This window comes from Neoarius graeffei, chromosome 4 (assembly GCF_027579695.1).
Source record: "Neoarius graeffei isolate fNeoGra1 chromosome 4, fNeoGra1.pri, whole genome shotgun sequence".
Lineage (NCBI taxonomy): Eukaryota > Metazoa > Chordata > Actinopteri > Siluriformes > Ariidae > Neoarius > Neoarius graeffei.
The window spans coordinates 32,054,458-32,075,656 of record NC_083572.1 but is presented as its reverse complement, the minus strand read 5'-3'; the positions used below and the strand labels follow the sequence as shown (position 1 = coordinate 32,075,656).

At 42.0% G+C, this 21,199-nt stretch overlaps 2 protein-coding genes across 2 annotated transcripts in view; both read right to left on the bottom strand.

The window, feature by feature from the left end:
• Positions 1-21,199, bottom strand: part of mmp24 (matrix metallopeptidase 24) — a 330,415-nt gene that overhangs the window by 86,734 nt on the left and 222,482 nt on the right. Inside the window, exon 8 of the mRNA XM_060919130.1 lies at positions 8,658-8,924. Within this exon, the coding sequence (XP_060775113.1) occupies positions 8,658-8,924 (267 nt within the window). The remainder of the gene's footprint in view (positions 1-8,657; positions 8,925-21,199) is intronic.
• Positions 19,375-20,933, bottom strand: LOC132884975 (uncharacterized). The gene is made up of 2 exons (XM_060919131.1): positions 20,324-20,933; positions 19,375-19,641 (listed from the first exon to the last, which is right to left on the bottom strand). Exons 1-2 carry the CDS (start codon positions 20,800-20,802, stop codon positions 19,458-19,460), a joined length of 663 nt encoding a protein of 220 aa, XP_060775114.1. The 5' UTR covers positions 20,803-20,933; the 3' UTR covers positions 19,375-19,457.

The following is a 21,199-nucleotide window of genomic DNA, read 5'->3' as shown; positions in this document are numbered from 1 at the left end:
TAATTTAGAGCTTGACATGGGCAATAACATGAGTACTTTGTCTCCCGGTGTGAATTCCCTAAGGCGCGCGCCCCTGTTGTACAGGCGGACTTGACGTTCTTGAGCCTGCCGCAAATTCTCCTGGGTTAGGTGTGTGAGTGTGTGGAGTTTTGGACGCAGGTCAATAACGTATTGAATTTCAATTTTGCTCAGGGAAGGTCCCTCCTCCCAATTTTCCCGCAGCACATCTAGGATGCCGCGCGGCTTATGCCCATATAATAATTTGAATGGGGAGAACCCCGGGGAGGCTTGTGGGACCTCTCGCACTGCGAAAAGCAGGGGATCGAGCCATTTATCCCAGTTACGTGCATCCTTGCTTACAAATTTTTTAATTATGTTTTTGAGGGTGCGATTAAACCATTCGACTAAGCCGTCCATTTGTGGGTGATAAACACTGGTGCGGATCGGCTTGATTCCCAATAACCCATACAGTTCACGCAGTGTGCGTTACATAAACATAGTGCCTTGATCAGTTAGAATCTCTATGGGGATTCCGACTCGGGAGATGACGTGGAAGAGTGCATCCGCAATACTACGTGCGGAGAGATTGCAGAGTGGCACTGCTTCCAGATATCGCGTTGCATAGTCCACCAGAACTAAAATAAAGTGATACCCTCGTGTTGACCGATCTAATGGCCTGACGAGATCCATCCCAATTCTTTTGAACGGGGTCTCGATTAATGGCAGAGGGCGCAAAGGCGCTTTTGGGATGGCCGCTGGATTTACTAACTGGCATTCGCGGCATGCTGTACACCACCTACGGACATCGCCGCGAATCCCTGGCCAATAGAACCGGGCCATTATTCGGGCTAGTGTCTTATCCTGTCCTAAGTGTCCAGCCATGGGATTAAAGTGAGCCGCCTGGAATACCAATTCCCGGCGGCTCTTTGGGATCAAAAGTTGGGTTACTTGTTCCTTAGTCTGAGTGTCCTGGGTCACTCGGTATAACCTATCCTTAATAATGAAAAAATAGGGGAAGGACGAGGTGGCGTTTGGCGGGAGCGTTTGACCATCAATTACTCTCACTTGGTCAAATGCATGCCGCAGAGACTCGTCTCGCGATTGCTCTAACGGAAAATCCGCGAGGGATTCCCCGAGAGAGGGAGGAGGAGCCTGCTGCTCCTCACTCTGACACGGTGATGACGTAAACGGCTCTATGACACCTGCTCCCGCCAGTGCGACACTGGGACCTCCCCCCGCTGAACTATGGCAGGACCCACTCTTCACTAAGTGCGTCATTAAATCCCGAAATCCTGGCCAATCAGTCCCCAAAATTATAGAGTGGGTAAGGCGAGGATTAACCGCCGCCTGTACTCTAAATTTCTCCCCTCGAAACAGAATGTGGACCGACACTAAAGGGTAGTTGCAAACATCCCTGTGCACACACAACACCTTCACCAACTGTGCTTTGCCCAATGCCTTGTCTTGCACCAGGCTTTGGTGGGTTGGGGTCTGATTACAGCCGGAGTCCACCAAAGCCTGATACGTATCCCCTTGGATACTCACCGGTATGCGATACGCTCCGGCCCGATCGAGGGTGGCTCCTGGCGCGTTCGGGATCCAGACCACCGCGCCCACCTCCATCGCCGAGCATTGATGCTGGAGGTGCCCCGGCCCCCCGCAGCGCCAGCACACCAGCCCAGGCTCTCTCTCTGCACCGGTGTTCCGGCTATCACTCACCTGAGGGGGGGAAGACACAGACATGGAAGTAGGAAACGGTAGGACACCACGGGTGTGGCGGGCCGGCTGGGGTGGAGCCGGCCCCCGCCTCCGCGGTGGGGGAATGGGGCGAGGGCGAGGAACAGAAGGAGAGAGAGAGGGGAGGAGAGAGGGGGAGACACGCTGTCCTGCCATTGGAATGGCCGCCATATGGTCATCTGCCAGCTCAACGACCTGATCCAGCGACGCTGGGTGATGGCACTGGACCCACTCCGCGGTCCCTTCCGGAAGTCGAGCGACGAACTGCTCCAGTGCCACCAGATCGATGATTTCCTCAGCATCGCGGTTGTCGGCCCTCAGCCACCGGTGACAGGCGTCCCAGAGTTGCTGGCCAAACGCGCATGGCCGACCGACCTCCTCCAGGCGCAGCGCGCGGAAGCGCTGCTGTTGCTGCTCCGGAGTGCAACCCACGCACTGGAGGACGGCCCTGCAGAGGTCCGTGTAGACCAGCTGGCTGTCGGCGGGGAGCTGTAGCGCGGCCAGCTGCGCCTCGCCTGTGAGCAGGGGGAGGAGGTGCGCTGCGTGCTGTTCCACCGGCCAACCCAACGCCTCTGCTGCCTGCTCAAAAAGAGCGAGGAAGGCCTCGGGGTCGTCATGCGGGCCCATCTTTGTAAGGGTGAGGTGGGGAGGGCCCGCGGCGGTGGAGGTGGTGGACCCCGCCGACGCGAGTAGGTGCCGGAACGCCTGGCGGTCTTCCTGCTGCGCCAACACCAGGGCCTCAAACCTTTGCTCCTGTTCTTTCCGGAGGGTGACTAGTGCCTGGTGCTGGCTCTGTTGGGCTGTGGCGAGGGCATGGATCAAGTCCTTGAAGGGGGAGGACTCCATGGGGTTGTTCACTCCTGCGCTCCGTCCCGGGTTTTGGCACCACTGTAACAAGTGTTCTAGGTGGGTGGAGCACAGAAGCACGGCAGGCCAGAACTGAGTTCTCAAAAGACTCTTTATTTGCTTTTCAGCTTTAAACTACATGCGCACGCACACAAGTATCCAGGTTGGGGAGAAGCTCCCTTCCTCCGCTCTCCCTCTTCTCTTATAGGGCGCAGTCACTGGGGAAGACACACAAACACAGGTTAATTCCCATCAGGTGCAGTGATTCCGCCACTTACCTTCCCTGACTCCGCCCTCCATTCACAGACCGACGCTTGACCACGCCCCCGCTGCCACACTTTTTATCTGATAATAATATTTTAAGTCATACACAATCAGGTTTTAGACGAGGCCATAGCACTATTACCACTGTAACTTCAGTTACAAATGATATTATTACTGCACTGGATAACAAAAAATCATGTGCTGCGATTTTCATTGATTTATCTAAAGCATTTGATACTGTAGATCATGGTCTTCTTTTGCAAAGACTGCAAAGCATAGGTTCCAGTGACACTGTTTTGAACTGGTTTTCCAATTATTTGACTGGGCGAACTCAGTGTGTATCTATAGATAATTGTAAATCTGCCTCTCTAATAGTGAAAATTGGTGTTCTTCAAGGATGAATCTTGGGACCTATTTTATTTCCTATTTATATAAATAATCTTGGTATGGGTTTAGAGCCAGCAAAAGTACACCTTTACACAGATGACACAATTCTTTATTCTAAAGCATCATCACTACAAGAGGCAATGGATTCCTTATAGTCTGCTTTTAATCTACTACAGATGTTTCTAGTCAAGTTAAAACTGGTATTAAATGCCAAAAAGACCAAATTCATGGTATTTACATGTTCATGCTCATCCTTTGATGATACAGTTTTGACACTAGATGACACTCATCTAGAGAGGGTAACCTTGGCATCTGGCTTGACGAGAAGTTATCCTTTGGAGTCCATATAGATAGCCTTTTAAAAAAAACTTCGAACAAAGCTAGGTTTTTATTTTCATTTAAAGAAATGTTTTCTTTTTACTGTGAGAAAAAGACTAGTTCAGAGTACCTTCCCATCAGTTAAATTATGGTGATGTAATATGCATGCATGCATCTTTATCCTATTTGAAGAAACTGGATGTTATTTATCATTCTGCTTTGAGGTTTGTAACTGGTGTTACCGCAATAATACATCACTGTAAACTATATGAAATGGTTCATTGGACATCATTACATCTTAGAAGGAAAATTCATAGCCTAGTTTTTATTGCAAAATCTTCAATATAGGACTAGATGTTATAGTCCCTACATAAATCAAGGCAAGTGAAAAGGAAACCTGGTTGGAGTGGGATTTAGGCCTGATGATCATGTGGTGCAACCAGCCCAACTCATCGTCAGTTGTGTGCCCTGGCTTCATTGGGTGTTTCGGCCATTTAATCACACCCTCTTCCAAGGTTGGCCCACCACAGGATGATCAAACCTGGGTGTAAGTTGTGCTGTGGCACCACACGGTCACCTTGCAGCCCAAGTTGTATCCCTCCGTTTCAGCCACAGCCAATGACTACTTTGCTCTAATATGAATTGCTTTAATGCTTTTTTCTATATTACTGCAGTACATATGCAGTCTACTGACACTTCGCACTAATACGTACAGTACTCGCTCATCAGTCAAACTTCTCTTTCAGTCTCCAACCACACGAACAGAACTAGGGAAATCTGCCTTTTGTTCATACAGTGGTGCCTGAAAGTTTGTGAACCCTTAAGAATTTTCTATATTTCTGCATAAATATGGCTTAAAACAACATCAGATTTTCATACAAGTCCTAAAAGTAGATAAAGAGAACCCAGTTAAACAAATGAGACAAAAATATTATGCTTGGTAATTTATTTATTGAGGAAAATGATCCAATATTACATATCTGTGAGTGGCAAAAGTATGTGAACCTTTGCTTTCAGTATCTGGTGTGACCCCCTTGTGCAGCTATAACTGCAACTAAACGTTTCCGGTAACTGTTGATCAGTCCTGCACACCGGCTTGGAGGAGTTTTAGCCAATTCCTCCATACAAAACAGCTTCAACTCTGGGATGTTGGTGGGTTTCCTCACATGAACTGCTCACTTCAGGTCCTTCCACAACATTTCGATTGGATTAAGGTCAGGGCTTTGACTTGGCCATTCCAAAACATTAACTTTATTCTTCTTTAACCATTCAATGACTTATGTGCTTAGGGTTGTTGTCTTGCTGCATGACCCACATTCTCTTGAGATTCAGTTCATGGACAGATCTCCTGACATTTTCCTTTAGAATTCGCTGGTATAATTCAGAATTAATTGTTCCATTAGTGATGGCAAGCTGTCCTGGCCCAGATGCAGCAAAAACAGGCCCAAACCATGATATTACCACTACCATGTTTCACAGATGGGATAAGGTTCTCATGCTGGAATGCAATCTTTTTCTTTCTCCAAACATAACACTTCTCATTTAAACCAAAAAGTTCTCTTTTGGTCTCATCCGTCCACCAAACATTTTTCCAATAGCCTTCTGGCTTGTCCACGTGATCTTTAGCAAACTGCAGACGAGCAGCAATGTTCTTTTTGGAGAGCAATGGCTTTCTCCTTGCAACCCTGCCATGCACACCATTGTTGTTCAGTGTTGTCCTGATGGTGGACTCATGAACATTAACATTAGCCAATGTGAGAGAGGCCTTCAGTTGCTTAGAAGTTATCCTGGGGTCCTTTGTGACCTTGCCGACTATTGCACGCCTTGCTCTTGGAGTGATCTTTGTTGGTCGACTCCTCCTGGGGAGGGTAACAATGGTCTTGAATTTCCTCCATTTGTACACAATCTGTCTGACTGTGGATTGGTGGAGTCCAAACTCTTTAGAGATGGTTTTGTAACCTTTTCCAGCCTGATGAGCATCAACAACGCTTTTTCTGAGGTCCTCAGAAATCTCCTTTGTTCCTGCCATGATACACTTCCACAAACATGTGTTGTGAAGATCAGACTTTGATAGATCCCTGTTCTTTAAATAAAACAGGGTGCCCACTCACACCTGATTGTCATCCCATTGATTGAAAACACCTGACTCTAATTTCACCTTCAAATTAATTGCTAATCCTAGAGGTTCACATACTTTTGGCACTCACAGATATGTAATATTTAATAATTTTCCTCAATAAATAAATGACCAAGTATAATATTTTTGTCTCATTTGTTTAACTGGGTTCTCTTTATCTACTTTTAGGACTTGTGTGAAAACCTGATAATGTTTTAGGTCATATTTATGCAGAAATATAGAAAATTCTAAAGGGTTCATAAACTTTCAAGCACCACTGTATGCGCCACACAAATGGAATGAGCTGCAAAACATTCTAAATTTGGATTCCTTGCCTTCAGTGAATGTGTTTAAAAGTCTCTTATACTCACTTCTCACAGAACAGTATCAATGTTTCAAATAACTTTGCAATGCATCCAAAGACATGCAGTTAGGTTGACGTGGGGTGGCCTTGGGCTGAGGTGCCCTTGAGCAAGGTACCTGACCCCTGACTGCTCCCCGGGCGCTCTGGTGTGGCTGCCCACTGCTCTGAGTGTGTGCATGTGCTCACTGCTTCAGATGGGTTAAATGCAGAGGATGAATTTCACTGTGGTTGAAGTGTGCATGTGACGAATAAAGGTTTCTTCATTAAAAAAAATGTCTTTTTTAAAAATCTTTTCCATGGTTCATTTTAGTCATTGACTCCCTTATGTCTCTGTGTCTGTTTTGAGATTTAGAGTGTTTGTGTTTTAGTCTGTGCTAATGCTACCCGTGTCTGTCTCTGTTTGTATATGTTTATGAAACTTTTTATTTTATTTGCTGCCATCTTGGCCAGGACTCCCTGGAAGAAGAGATATTGTATCTCAATGGGACCTTCTTAGTAAAATGATAGATAGATAGATAGATAGATAGATAGATAGATAGATAGATAGATAGATAGATAGATAGATAGATAGATAGATAGATAGATAGATAGTCTAATAACAATGTTTGATCATTTACATTTGCATGTTTTCATGCCACCTACGTACACACACACACACACACACACACACACACACACACACACACACACAGAGAATACTGTGCAAAAGTCTTAGGCACCCTATTTTTTTCATACAAATTTTGTAACAGATTTCTATTTTATGACTTCTACATTACCGAGTCAATACAAAAAGATTTTCGAGTAATTTAGTAACATAATGAAGGCTACTGGGTTTTACTGTAAAGAAGCAAGTGTGACAGTCAAAGTGTCCAGAAGAACTGTGGCTGGTTCTACAAGATGCTCAGTAAAATGCAGAGGCTCCAACTCTCCCGCCATGGGAGATCTCCCGCTTTAGGGAACATTTAGAAAATCCCCCCGACAACATAAAAATCTCTCGCCCGCCCTTACTACACATGATTAGTTAAAAAATATATAACTTGATACGTTTATGTTGACGAAAATTAATAGTTGACTTTCCGCTTTTTGTGTGTCTGACATTGTATGGGTGGACTCAAGTGTGTACCCCGTGGTATATGCCGATTCCCCGGTCGGTACACTGATCGGTGTAACGGGGGGATTGGAGTGAATGCCGGAGGATCAAGTGCGCATATGAATTGAGCGGAATTCGGTATGCTGCGGGGTACACACTTGAGCCCACCCAATGTCTTAGCGGTTACCGATAAAGCATACAGATGGCGCTATTAATGATACACGCGGGAGAACGAGAAAACCCATGACACTCAACCATTTTGTTTGTTTTTTTGCGTCTGCCTTTCGTCTGCATTTATCGCCTGCTCCTCTTTAACATTATGTTCTCTTGAATGAGATAATTAAACGAAGTTCCGTTGGTGGAAATGGCGAAAGCCAAACTACAAAGAAAAAATATAAAAAAAATCACCAAGGTAAAGTTCGGATCGCCTATCGCGATGGTCGCCAGGGACAAATGGCGGACTATTTTGGACGGCAGCAAGATGACCCTATATCTGACAAGGTTAGATCACCAGACCAGACGTTAGATTCTAATGAACTTGTCTGACTTTTACTAACTTAGACTTAGAAATAGAATATTATTAGAAGAGCATTATCATCAGAGGGTCTGCCATTGGCAATTTATCATAGTCATTATTGACATTAACATTGACTTTAGGCTTATTAAAGTTTGGTCTATAGTCACTGGATTTATCTAGATCTGTTACTATGAATAAGATTTAATAGACACGAAATGTGGTGAATCATTCATATACACACACATCGTTATGTATACACACTATAAAAAACTCGCCTTCGTGCCTACGGTGCTCAAACTTGTCTCCCTCTGAGCTATTCGCAGAGAGGGAGAATCTCCCTCTTTGCAATTTCCCAAGTTGGAGCCTCTGAAAATGTATAGCTCATTTCATTATAAAACTGCACTAATTATACCTGAGACTACCATTTTTTAAGCAAAGGGTCATCTCACAAAATATTGACTTTGTTTCATTTATTATGACTTACTACTGTTTATAGTTTTTTTTTATGTTGAAACATTTCATTATTTTTAAGCCATTTTTGGTCAACAGCATTTCTTTACATGTGCCAAAGACTTTTGCACAGTACTGTATATTCTTGTACTTTTATCTTTGTGGGGACACTCCTTGACATAATGCGTTCCCTAGCCCCTTACCCTAACTTTAACCATTACAACTAAATGCCTAACCCTAACCCGAACCTGAACCATAAAACAAAGTTTTCATGCTCAAACAGCCCTTTGAAGAAGTGAGGACCAACCACAATGTCCTCACTTCCCAAAAAATGTCCTAACTCTGTTGGTAAAAAAGGTATTCTTGTCCTCAATATGTAGCAAGTAGAAGCAGATCCAAAATACACACACACACACAAAGTAAGAGAAAGTCTGCTGCTGTTATACAAATGAAACAATTTTGAATGCTGCTATTGCAGCTATTGTTGCTAATTTCTAAGCTCTTCTTTTAGCACAACCTTTCAAGATGTTCATAATGGAAATGTTTTTCCTCAAACCCTTTGACTTACATCCTTCACGGCTGAGAAAGGCTCCTTGAGGTGCTTCGGGAATGCCCTTCCACACAGTGATGGGTTTGGGATAGCCCGGGTCAGCTACATGCTTTTCCTCATTGTAGCGCCAGTACTGGTCACCTTTGAAAAAGTAGGTTTTGCCCACAGGCTCCCAGCGCAGTGCAGTGTCAATGCCCTCACGGGGCAAACAGTTGCCCAGCTCCACTAGGCTGTGTGGATAACCTGGCTCTGCTATCACTTCCTTAAATACCCAGTACTTGTCTCCTGTGGGACAGAAAATGAGATAAGAGGTGATATCAACACAATAGAAAATACGACAATGACCGATGATTTACTTAACATTACTATAATATAGTGTGTATAATATACTATATATATATATAAAATATATAATATTATATGTATATTATATATATATATATATATATATATATATATATATATATATATACACACACATATATATATACACACACATATATATATATATATATATATATATATATATATATATATATATATATATATATATATATAAAACCCCAATTCCAAAAAAGTTGGGATGCTGAAACATAACTAAAAACAGAATGTGAAGATTTGCAAATCATGGAAACCCTGTATTTCATTGAAAATAGTACAAAAATGAGATATCAAATGTTGAAAATGAGAAATTTTATTATTTTTTGAAAAATATATACTCATTTTGAATTTGACGTCAGCAACACATTTCAAAAAAGTTGGGACGGGGCAACAAAAGACTGAAAAAGTTGTGCAATTTGATGAATTGGCAACAGGTCAGTAACATGATTGGGTATAAAAAGAGCATCCCAGAGAGGCGGAGTTTCTCAGAAGTAAAGATGGGGAGGAGTTCACCGCTCTGTGAAAGACTGAATGGGTGAACAGTGCAACAGTTTACGAATAATGTTCCTCAATGTAAAATTGCAAAGAATTTCACATCATCTATGGTACATAATATCATTAAAAGATTCAGAGAATTTGGAGAAATCTCTGTATGCAAGAGACAAGGCTGAAAACTGACATTGGATGCCTGTGATCTTCAGGCCCTCAGGAGACACTGCATTAAAAGTAGACAAGTGTCTCGAGTGGAAATCACTGTATGGGCTCAGGAACACTTCAGAAAACCATCGTCTGTGAAAACAGTTTATTACTGCATCCACAAATGCAAGTTAAGACCAGATATAAACAATATCCAGAAACACCGCCACCTTCTCTGGGCCCGGGCTCTTTTACGATGGATTGAGGCAAAATGGAAATCTGTCCTGAGGTCTGACGAATCAAAAGTAGAAATTCTTTTTAGAAATCATGGACACCACATCCTCCAGCCTAAAGAGGAGAGGGCCCATCCGGCTTGTTATCAGTGCACAGTTCAAAAGCCAGCATTTGTGATGGTATGAGGGTGCATTAGTGCACATGACATGGGTAGCTTGTACATCTGGGAAGGCATCATTAATGCTGAATGATATATACACGTTTCAGAACAATATGCTGCCATCCAGACAAAATCTTTTTCAGGGAAGGCCTTCCTTCTTTCAGCAAGGCAATGCCAAACTGCTTTCTGAACATATTAAAACTGCATGGCTCTGTAGTAAAAGAGTCCATGTGCTAAACTGGCCTGCCTGCAGTCCAGACCTGTCTCCCATTTAAAAGATTTGGTGCATTATGAAGCTCAAAATACAACAAAAGGAGACCCCGAACTGTTGAGCAACTGAAACTGTATATCAGGCAAGAATGGGACAACATTTCTCTTTCAAAACTACGGAAATTGGTCTCCTCAGTTCCCAAACATTTACAGAGTGTTGTTAAATGTAGAGGTGATACAACACAGTGGTAAACATGCTCCTGTCCCAATTTTTCTGAAATGTGTTGCTGATATCAAATTCAAAATGAGCATATAATTTTTAAAAATAATAACATTTCTCAGTTTCAAAATTTGATATGCTGTCTTTGTACCATTTTCAATGAAATATAGGGTTTCCATGATTTGCAAATTATCACATTTTGTTCTTATTTACAGTGTACACAGCGTCCTAACTTATTTGGAATTGGGATTATGTGTGTGTGTGTATATATATATATATATATATATATATATATATATATATATATATATATATACACATACACACATACATACACACACATATATATACCGTATATATGTGTGTGTGTGTATATGTGTGTGTGTATGTATGTCCTGTGATGACCTGGCGACTTGTCCAGGGTGAACCCCGCCTTTCGCCCATAGTCAGCTGGGATAGGCTCCAGCTTGCCTGCGACCCTGTAGAACAGGATAAAGTGGCTAGAGATAATGAGATGAGATGAGATGTATGTATGTGTGTATATAAAATACACACACACACACACACACACAGATATGTATGTGTGTGTATATATATGTATATTATTCCAAGAAACTGAGTGGGATATGAGCTGATAGCCCACGAGGCACATACTGCCAAGTCGACTATAAGCCATATACATTGAAATTGAATGGAATAACTGTTTTATTCTACCCACATTCACTGGATTTTGAGAAACGGAGCATTTTTATTTTTTTGCAAATTCGATAAATAATTTTATTCAAAACATCTGACAAAATAATTTCTGCTTAGAATGTAAACAAACTGGCAAAATCACAGTAGCAATTTGTGAAAAATGCAATAATAATTATTGAAAAATACAGATATGTTCTTACCATCAAATACTTTTATTCCATATTCTGTGTTTTTTTTTTGGGGGGGGGGTTATGTTTTTGAGTAGAGTTTTTATTTCATCCTCAGTTGGTTAAGTAACACGGTCTGCCATTTTCTTCGTCTTCTTTAGGGTTTTTGGTGGTTTGGAACCACTGACTGGCCTGGAGTGTGGAACAGGAGATTTTGGGGGGGAAAAAAACGATTTTTTTTTATCCATTTCCGTTTCTTTTAAATACTTGATAGCAAAGTGATATATCTGACTTGATGTGCTCCGTCATTTTGTTTTACTCTACTCACAATACATGAGCTGATATCCTAGTAGTAGCCAATCAAAGCACGCAATTACTCATATCCAGTGAATGTAGATAGAAAATAAATAAAATCTCATCTCATTCTCATCTCATTATCTCTAGCCGCTTTATCCTGTCCTACAGGGTCGCAGGCAAGCTGGACCCTATCCCAGCTGACTACGGGCGAAAGGCGGGGTACACCCTGGACAAGTCGCCAGGTCATCACAGGGCCGACACATAGACATAGACAACCATTCACACTCACATTCACACCTACGGTCAATTTAGAGTCACCAGTTAACGTAACCTGCATATCTTTGGACTGTGGGGGAAACCGGAGCACCCGGAGGAAACCCATGCGGACACGGGGAGAACATGCAAACTCCACACAGAAAGGCCCTCACCGGCCGCGGGGCTCGAACCCGGACCTTCTTGCTGTGAGGCGACAGCGCTAACCACTACACCACCGTGCCGCCAAAATAAATAAATAAATAAATAAATATATACACACACACAGTGGTGCTTTAAAGTTTGTGAACCCTTTAGAATTTTCTATATTTCTGCATAAATATGACCTAAAACTTCATCAGATTTTCACACAAGTTCTAAAAATAGATAAAGAGAACCCAGTTAAACAAATGAGACAAAAATATTATACTTGGTCATTTATTTATTGAGGAAAATGGCCCAATATTATATATCTGTGAGTGGCAAAAGTATGTGAACAAAGATCACTCCAAGATCAAGGTGTGTAATAGTCGGCGAGGTCACACAGGATCCCAGGGTAACTTCTAAGCAACTGAAGGCCTCTCTCACATTGGCTAATGTTCATGAGTACACCATCAGAACAACACTGAACAACAAATGGTATGCATGGCAGGGTTGCAAGGACAAAGCCACTGCTCTCCAAAGAGAGCATTGCTGCTCATCTGCAGTTTGCTAAAGATCACATGGACAAGCCAGAAGGCTATTGGAAAAATGTTTGGTGGACGGATGAGACCAAAAGAGAACTTTTTGGTTTTAATGAGAAGCGTTATGTTTGGAGAAAGGAAAACACTGCATTCCAGCATGAGAACCTTATCCCATCTGTGAAACATGGTGGTGGTAGTATCATGGTTTGGGCCTGTTTTGCTGCATCTGGGCCAGGACGGCTTGCCATCATTGATGGAATAATGAATTCTGAATTACACCAGCCAATTCGAAAGGAAAATGTCAGGACATCTGTCCATGAACTGAATCTCAAGAGAAGGTGGGTCATGCAGCAAGACAACGACCCTAAGCACACAAGTCATTCTTCCAAAGAATGGTTAAAGAAGAATAAAGTTAATGTTTTGGAATGGCCAAGTCAAAGTCCTGACCTTAATCCAATCGAAATGTTGTGGAAGGACCTGAAGCGAGCAGTTCATGTGAGGAAACCCACCAACATCCCAGAGTTGAAGCTGTTCTGTATGGAGGAATAGGCTAAAATTCCTCCAAGCCGGTGTGCAGGACTGACCAACAGTTACCGGAAACGTTTAGTTGCAGTTATTGCTGCACAAGAGGGTCACGCCAGATACTGAAAGCAAAGGTTCACATACTTTTGCCACTCACAGATATGTAATATTGGATAATTTTCCTCAATAAATAAATGACCAAGTATAATATTTATGTCTCATTTTTAAACTGGGTTCTCTTTATCTACTTTTAGGACTTGTGTGAAAATCTGATGTTGTTTTAGGTCATATTTATGCAGAAATATAGAAAATTCTAAAGGGTTCACAAACTTTCAAGCACCACTGTGTGTGTGTGTGTGTGTGTGTGTGTGTGTGTGTGTGTGTGTATATATATATCTCACTCACACACACACACACACACACACACACACACACACACACACACACACAGATGCGTCTCAGAAAATTTGAATATCATGAAAAAGTTCATTTTTTGTCATTTTATTTAAAGAAGTAAATTTTCAAACATTCTGTATTCATTACACGTACAGTGAAATATTTCAAACCTTTTCTTGTTTTAATTTTGATGATTATGGCTTATAGCTCATGAAAACCAGAAATCCAGAATCTGAAATGATTAGAATATTTCTTAAGATCAATCAAAAAAGGATTGACAAAACAGAAATGTCCAACTTCTGAAAAGTACAGTATGTTCACTTATACACTCAATACTTGGTTAGGGCTCCTTTACCACGAATTACTGCATCAAGCGTGGCATGGAGGCGATCAGCCTGTGGCACTGCTGAGGTGTTACTGAAGCCCAGGTGGCTTTGATAGCAGCCTTTAGCCTGTCTGTATTTTTGGGTCAGGTGTTTCTCATTTTCCTCTCAACAATACCCTATGGATTCTCTATGGGGTTCAGGTCAAGTGAGTTGGCTGGCCAGTCATGCACAGTACTATCAAGGTCAGCAAATCATTTGGTAGTAGTTTTGGCACTGTCGGCAGGTGCCAAGTCCTGCTGGAAAAGGAAATCGGCATCTCCATAAAAGCTTGTCAGCAGATGGAAGCATGAAGTGCTCTAAAATCTCCTGGTAGATGGCTGTGTTGACTTTGGACTTGATAAAACACAAATGGACCAACACTAGCAGATGTCATCGCACCCCAAATTTTCATACTGCGGAAACTGGACATCAAACACCTTGGATTCTGTGCTTCTCCACTCTTCCTCCAGACTCTTGGACCTTGATTTCCAAATGAAATGCAAAATTTACTTTCATGTGAAAAGAGGACTTTGGACCACTGAGCAAAAGACCAGTTATTTCTCTCCCTTGCCCAGATAAAATGCTTCTGATGTTGTCTCTGGTTCAGGAGTGGCTTCATATTAAGAATGTGACAGTAGTAGCCCCTTTTCTGAAGATGTCTGTGCATGGTGGCTCTTAATGCACTGACACCAGCCTCAGTCCACTCCTTCTCAATTTCATGAATCGACTTTTCTTTTTTTGTGATTAACATTTTATTCTTTTAACAGCATTACAGAGCATGGTATTACAGAATGAAAGACTCACAGCATATCCCCCCCCAGCACCACCACCACCACCACAAACGAGCCCCCGTAAACCATCACCACCAAATGCTGATCCTTCTTTGGTTGTTATTTAATGTCATGCAGAGCAGACCTATCTCTAGCAACTACAGCCACACTAGCTGTACCATTAATGAAAATGAAAAAAAAAAAGATTAAATAAATGCAGAGCATAACCCATAATTACATAAATCAAATACCTCTATCAATACACCTGCATGTACAAATACACATATGCTTGTATACACACACACACATGTACATACCTAGATGAAATCTATAAGCACAGCATTAAGAGATAATTTACTAAAAAAAGAAAAAAAAAACCCCACACACAAAAAGAGCATCAGCAGCATAAATACACAATCCTCCACCCGGAAACTCAGAACTTGCGTCTCTCCCCTGTATAAACCCTTTCAGGAGCCCTTTAAGAAATTTAAGTATTTCCCCCATTTTCCTTCATATACATCCAGTCTACCTAGTTGTTTATATAACATTTTTTCAAATGCTGCAACTCGTGCCATTTCTGCAGCCCATTCATGCAAAGAGGGCACCCCCTCTGTCTTCCAACCCCTGATAAGTATCTGTCTACCTATCATAATACTGGTTTGGACCCAGCTTTTAATATGTTTATCCTGTCCTGTCAAAACTGAATGATCACCCAAAACAAATAGTCTTGGGTTAAATGGGATTTGTGTCTCTGTAATCTCACACAGATTATCATAAAATGTTGGTCCAGAATTGTTGGACTTTGTCACAGGACCATAAAACATGAACTAAATGACCTTCCTCAGATTTGCATCGCCAACAACTTGATGTGGGTAATAATCCTAGTCCTAGTCTGAACAATCTGGAAGGAGTCCAATAAAACCGATGTATAATCTTGAATTGAATGAAGCATACCCTTGCATCCCTTGATACTACTTTAACTTTTTACAAATTCTATCCCAACCCTCATGAGTGATTGTCAGGTTCAGATCCCTTTCCCATATATTCTTCAGAGCTAAAATGGGCCCATTACCAAGAGTCTAAATTATCATAGAATAATAGACAGATGCCTCATGTCCTTTTCCATAACTCATTAGAATCTTATCTAGGAGTTCTGCATTTTGGGGAACTGATGTACTGGATCCAAAAATCCCTACCAACATATGGCGGAGTTGCAGGTACCTAAAAAAATGAGACCTAGGAATATTGAATTGTTGCATTAAATCCTCAAACGATTTTAGGGAACCATCACAATACAGATCCCCTAATATGCCCATACTGTTCTCCAGCCATACCTTCCAATAAATGGGGAATTTACCAATTCATAATTTTGGATTTAACCAGATACAGGTAGTCGTCAACTTACGACTGCGTTTGGTTACGACTGACCGGTCATAAACCGATCTGGTCATAAGTCGGCCTATGTTAAATGAACGTAAGTATATTGTGATGTGTAATGATATTGTAATCATCTTAAAGTCTTATTTTATCAACATTTTCTTATTTCATTACCTTGGCTCATTATTTGGTTTAAGTCAAACACTGCATACTACACTGCGTACAGTACAATTCGTTTAATATGTGCAAAACAAAAAATACGAAATACAGGTGTGAAAAATAGAAAACATTTTAGTTTATAACATACCAAAATACAAATGTAAAACATAGCAAAATACAAAACTTAGTGACTGCTGGCATCACTGGTGCTTGGCTGTGGGTCGTCTACGTCATCATCAGCTGTTGCAGCGCTCGGGCTGGCGGGAGCATTTGCTCATTTCATAAACCAGGAGCTGGGGCAGAAACTGTATGACAGAGCGCGAGAGAGACTGCGCATGTGCCTGGAGCTGGGGCGGAAACTGTCGTACGCGGCGAGAGGCGCTGCCGGGAGCTGGGGTGGAAACTGTCGTACGTGGCGAGAGGCGCTGCCGGGAGCTGGGGCGGAAACTGTCGTACGCTCAGCTAGCTCAGCTGGGAAACACTTGCCAGTCAGAACCAGATGGTCGCAAAGTCAATCGGTCGTAAGTCGCATAGGTCGTAAGTCGACGACTATCTGTACTTGAAGAAATATTTAGAAAGGGATCACATTTAAATATTCGAGCAACCTTAGTACAAATTAATTTAAGATGAGAGATTATTGGATGCATTTTTGCTTCTTTACTTAATTTAGTAGACAAGATTTGCATGGGTGACAGAGGGGCCACTACAGCTTGTTTCATGCAGTACCACGGGGGGGCCCTTTCGGGAGGGAGAGACCAATGGGCTAGGTGTCTTAAATTAAAAGCATAGTAGTAAAACAACATCTTTGGCAGCCCCAAGCCTCCTCTATCAGCTGGTCTTTGTAACTTGCTGTGGTGCAGCCGGGGGCATTTATTATTCCAAATAAATATCTTGGATATTCTGTCAAACCTTTTAAAATAATAATGAGGAATTTCTAAAGGGAGGGAGTGAATTAAGATAATTAAAGCAATAGTTCGGGATTTTTGACATGAATCTGTATGGCATCCCCGTCAACAGTGTCGTGCAAATACACTGACTTACCCCCGACAGCATCCTGTGAGTCCAGTTCTTGTCTAGTTTTGGTTCAGACGAAAGTAGTCCGGCAAGTTTGTTGGGGTCACGAAAGTAAAACGTTTTTCGTCTCAAAACAGTATGTGTTCAAAAGAGTGATATATTTGCATCAGAAAACCGTTGCCAAATAAAAAGTCAGACCTCGCAATCGCTTGGCACTATTTTCTCTCCCTTCTTATCACTGCGCGCTGCCGCCAGGTGACAGCCACGGCTGTTTCATTCATTGTTTACTGCTAGCAAAGTTAGCGACAACATGTCTGACTACGACAGCGACGTTGAAAACATTGACTTCATCTCACAGCCAAAGGGATATCTTTATGAACCCGAATATACAGATGAAGAAATTCACCAGATGGAGTTAGAATGGGCAGAGAGAGAAAGGGTGGACAGAGAAGTGGAAGAAGGTGAAGCTGACTTTGTTCAAGCATACAGGTAAGTTTGGATAAACTTCTGAGCCGTAGGTTGATCACATTTGTCCCTAAACAAATATGAACACCTCTTAGAGAAGCATGAATAATGCAATGCTTAACCTGTCCTTTGGGAAAACAAAAGCAATTTCGCAAATGTACAAGAAAAACTTTACTTTGCCCAACAAAACATAAAAAATAGTGATCATAGCAATAGCAATAATTTCAGACTGTTTGTATACGTATAAAGTTGAAAATGTGTAAATACAATCTTCTTTTTTTCTTTTAGGGGACCTCGAAGTGTTCCACAGCGCTATGCTGAAGTACGCAGAGAAGAGGCGCCACTTCACATATGTCACAATGCAGGCAAGGCTCCAACTCAGTGTTATTGACCACAACCTCAATGTTGGCCGTCAGCATGACCATACTCAGTCTGGTAAGTATGAAAGACACACACAGATATATATATATATGGCGACACGGTGGTGTAGTGGTTAGAGCTGTCGCCTCACAGCAAGAAGGTCCTGGGTTCGAGCCCTGGGGCCGGCAAGGGCCTTTCTGTGTGGAGTTTGCATGTTGTCCGCGTGGGTTTCCTCTGGGTGCTCCGGTTTCCCCCACAGTCCAAAGACATGCAGGTTAGGTTAACTGGTGACTCTAAATTGACCGTAGGTGTGAGTGTGAATGGTTGTCTATGTCTATGTGTTGGCCTTGTGATGACCTGGCGACTTGTCCAGGGTGTACCCCGCCTTTCGCCTGTAGTCAGCTGGGATAGGCTCCAGCTTGCCTGCGACCCTGTAGAAGGATAAAGCGGCTAGAGATAATGAGATGATATATATATATATATATATAATGTATACATTACACCTTTTGTCATGCCACTGGATAAATCAGCACTTTTCAAACTAGGAGTTACCAGACAAAAACCATAATATCCCTCTGTCAAACCACTGGACTTTGAAAGGGCTAAAACCAACATTACAGTAAATATATAGTATAAATATATAATTGTGTAGTATATATATATGGTATATGTAGTATACTATAGTATATGTAGTATAAATATATAATTGTTTTTCCTGAGAATTTTGTCGTATTCAGATTTATGACTTTCATCTTAGTATTTTGCTTTTGTATTTTAGAGTTACTGCTTTATTTATGTAGTCATTCCTCAATTCACAGGCCACACAAACCACAGTGATTCAATTTCATACCAAAGTAATGAACATGAACATGAACCATCCTCATCATTCTTGTGTCCTGTCCCTCTCCTCATTCCCAGGAAAAGAAAAGTACAATGTTATTTACTCCAAACAATCTAACCAGTGGATTGTAAGGAAGCTGTATGAGCCAACAACTCAGGATTTCCGCAAAGAATTGGTGGAACAGGTCATTCAGCGGCTACTTGACAAGAATGTCAGACTTGGAGATCCAGCGTTCCACATCCATCCTCCAGTCACAATACCAGCCAACATTGCTCCCACTCCAAAGCCAAACAAGGATGATTTGGTTACAGAACATGTGTCACGTTTTCCAAAAAAACAATAAAGATGTTGGTGTCTGAGACTGAAAAAGCCCTGTTTGTGGTCGCTTACCTTTACCAAGTATTTTTCAGGCCATGTTGCTTTTTGTATAACTATGTGTAAACGTAATAGTAATAACCATAACATCTGATGTCTTTGTGAACATAGTTTTATTGAACAGGACAGAAATCTGTTTCTATTTTGTGTGTTCGATGTTGTTTCAAATAATTTTCCATAGAAAGGGTAAATGTAACAATGTAGAAAATGTACAGTAAAACTTTACAATTTTAAAGATCTAAAACAATTGCAGTGCATCCACTGACTCTTTGAACCCTGCATATTGTCCATTTGGTGATGGATATGTTCTTCTTATTAGCTCCACCACACAGGAAGGAAGAACTCTCCTGTTGCCGGGACCAAGCTTCTCTCCTTTCAGGGCCCATTCTAATACAATGCGATAGGCAATCAGCCTGTACTGTCTGAAATAGAAAACAACATAACATAAATAAGCAACTTTTTGCCAGGAATGTATGCATCAACATATCTGGCTATGGCAGAATTTGGTTGCTGGTGGCATTTTATATACATATATATATTATAAGTACACTGCTGGGACATAGGGGCGTAACCTTTGGGCCCACCCTAAAATAATTTGCATTAGGTAATTGTTTGGGACAGAAGGCTTTATTGTGCAAACAAAAGAAGGTGCTAAATGCTGGGGGCAGGAGGAGATGGGGAGTCTGATAGCTTGATCCTGTGAGGACAGGAGATCATGCCAATTGCTGGGGGCTGCCATTTAGGCCAAGACATTTATTCCTGAGCACAGTAGGATACAGACATGTTGAGGCTCAGGTCTTATAAAGCTCTGATACAAATATGAAGTTCTAAGAACAAAAATAACTTGGGAATACACAATAATAACACATGCATCACCATTAAAAATGTTATGTAAAAGATTATCATTATTAATCATATTCCTTCAATGTCTGATGTGTACACCCATTTGTTGTAGTCGTGTATGACCTGGACTATACTAACTAAAGCATACAGTATGCCAGAATAAGTCATTCCTTGATCACGTGTACAGTTTATAAGGTTATAAACATTCAACTAACAAAACACCTGTAGGCTACAACATGTAAAAAAGGAGTCAACACTTACTCTGAAGACAACTGACCATCGGGTCCAGCTGGCCTGGGATGCTTCTTCCAGTTAATTTTAGGAATGTGGAAAAACGTCTGCAAGACACCAACATTCAGGAGTGCAGGGAAGTCAGTGTGGTTTGTGATGCAGACAGCAGCTGGCATGCTGGCCTCCTTGTCAATTGAAAGGTCTTGCATCTGTGGCATGATGAGATCCCATTCGTGGCAGCAGTAGCACTCCACCTCTGTCTGCATTACTTCACATTTGGAACAAGTACACCACCATTTGTCGGTCACCCGGTGTCTCGCGGCTCCAGCTCCAGCTCCAGCTGCGGCTCCAGCTTCACCTTCTTCCACTTCTCTGTCCACCCTTTCTCTCTCTGCCCGTTCTAACTCCATCTGGCGAATTTCTTCATCTGTATATTCGGGGTCATAAAGATATCCCTTTGGCTGTGAGATGAAGTCAATGTTTTCAACGTCGCTGTCGTAGTCAGACATGTTGTCGCTAACTTTGCTAGCAGTAAACAATGAATGAAACAGCCGTGGCTGTCACCTGGCGGCAGCGCGCAGTGATAAGAAGGGAGAGAAAATAGTGCCAAGCGATTTCGAGGTCCGACTTTTTATTTGGCAACGGTTTTCTGATGCAAATATATCACTCTTTTGAACACATACTGTTTTGAGATGAAAAACGTTTTACTTTCGTGACCCCAACAAACTTGCCGGACTACTTTCGTCTGGACCAAAACTGGACAAGAACTGGACTCACAGGATGCTGTCAGGGGTAAGTCAGTGTGTTTGCACGACACTATTGATGGGGATGCCATACAGATTCATGTCAAAAATCCCGCACTATCCCTTTAAGTTTGGGGATGCAGTTCATTTTCAGAACATTAAC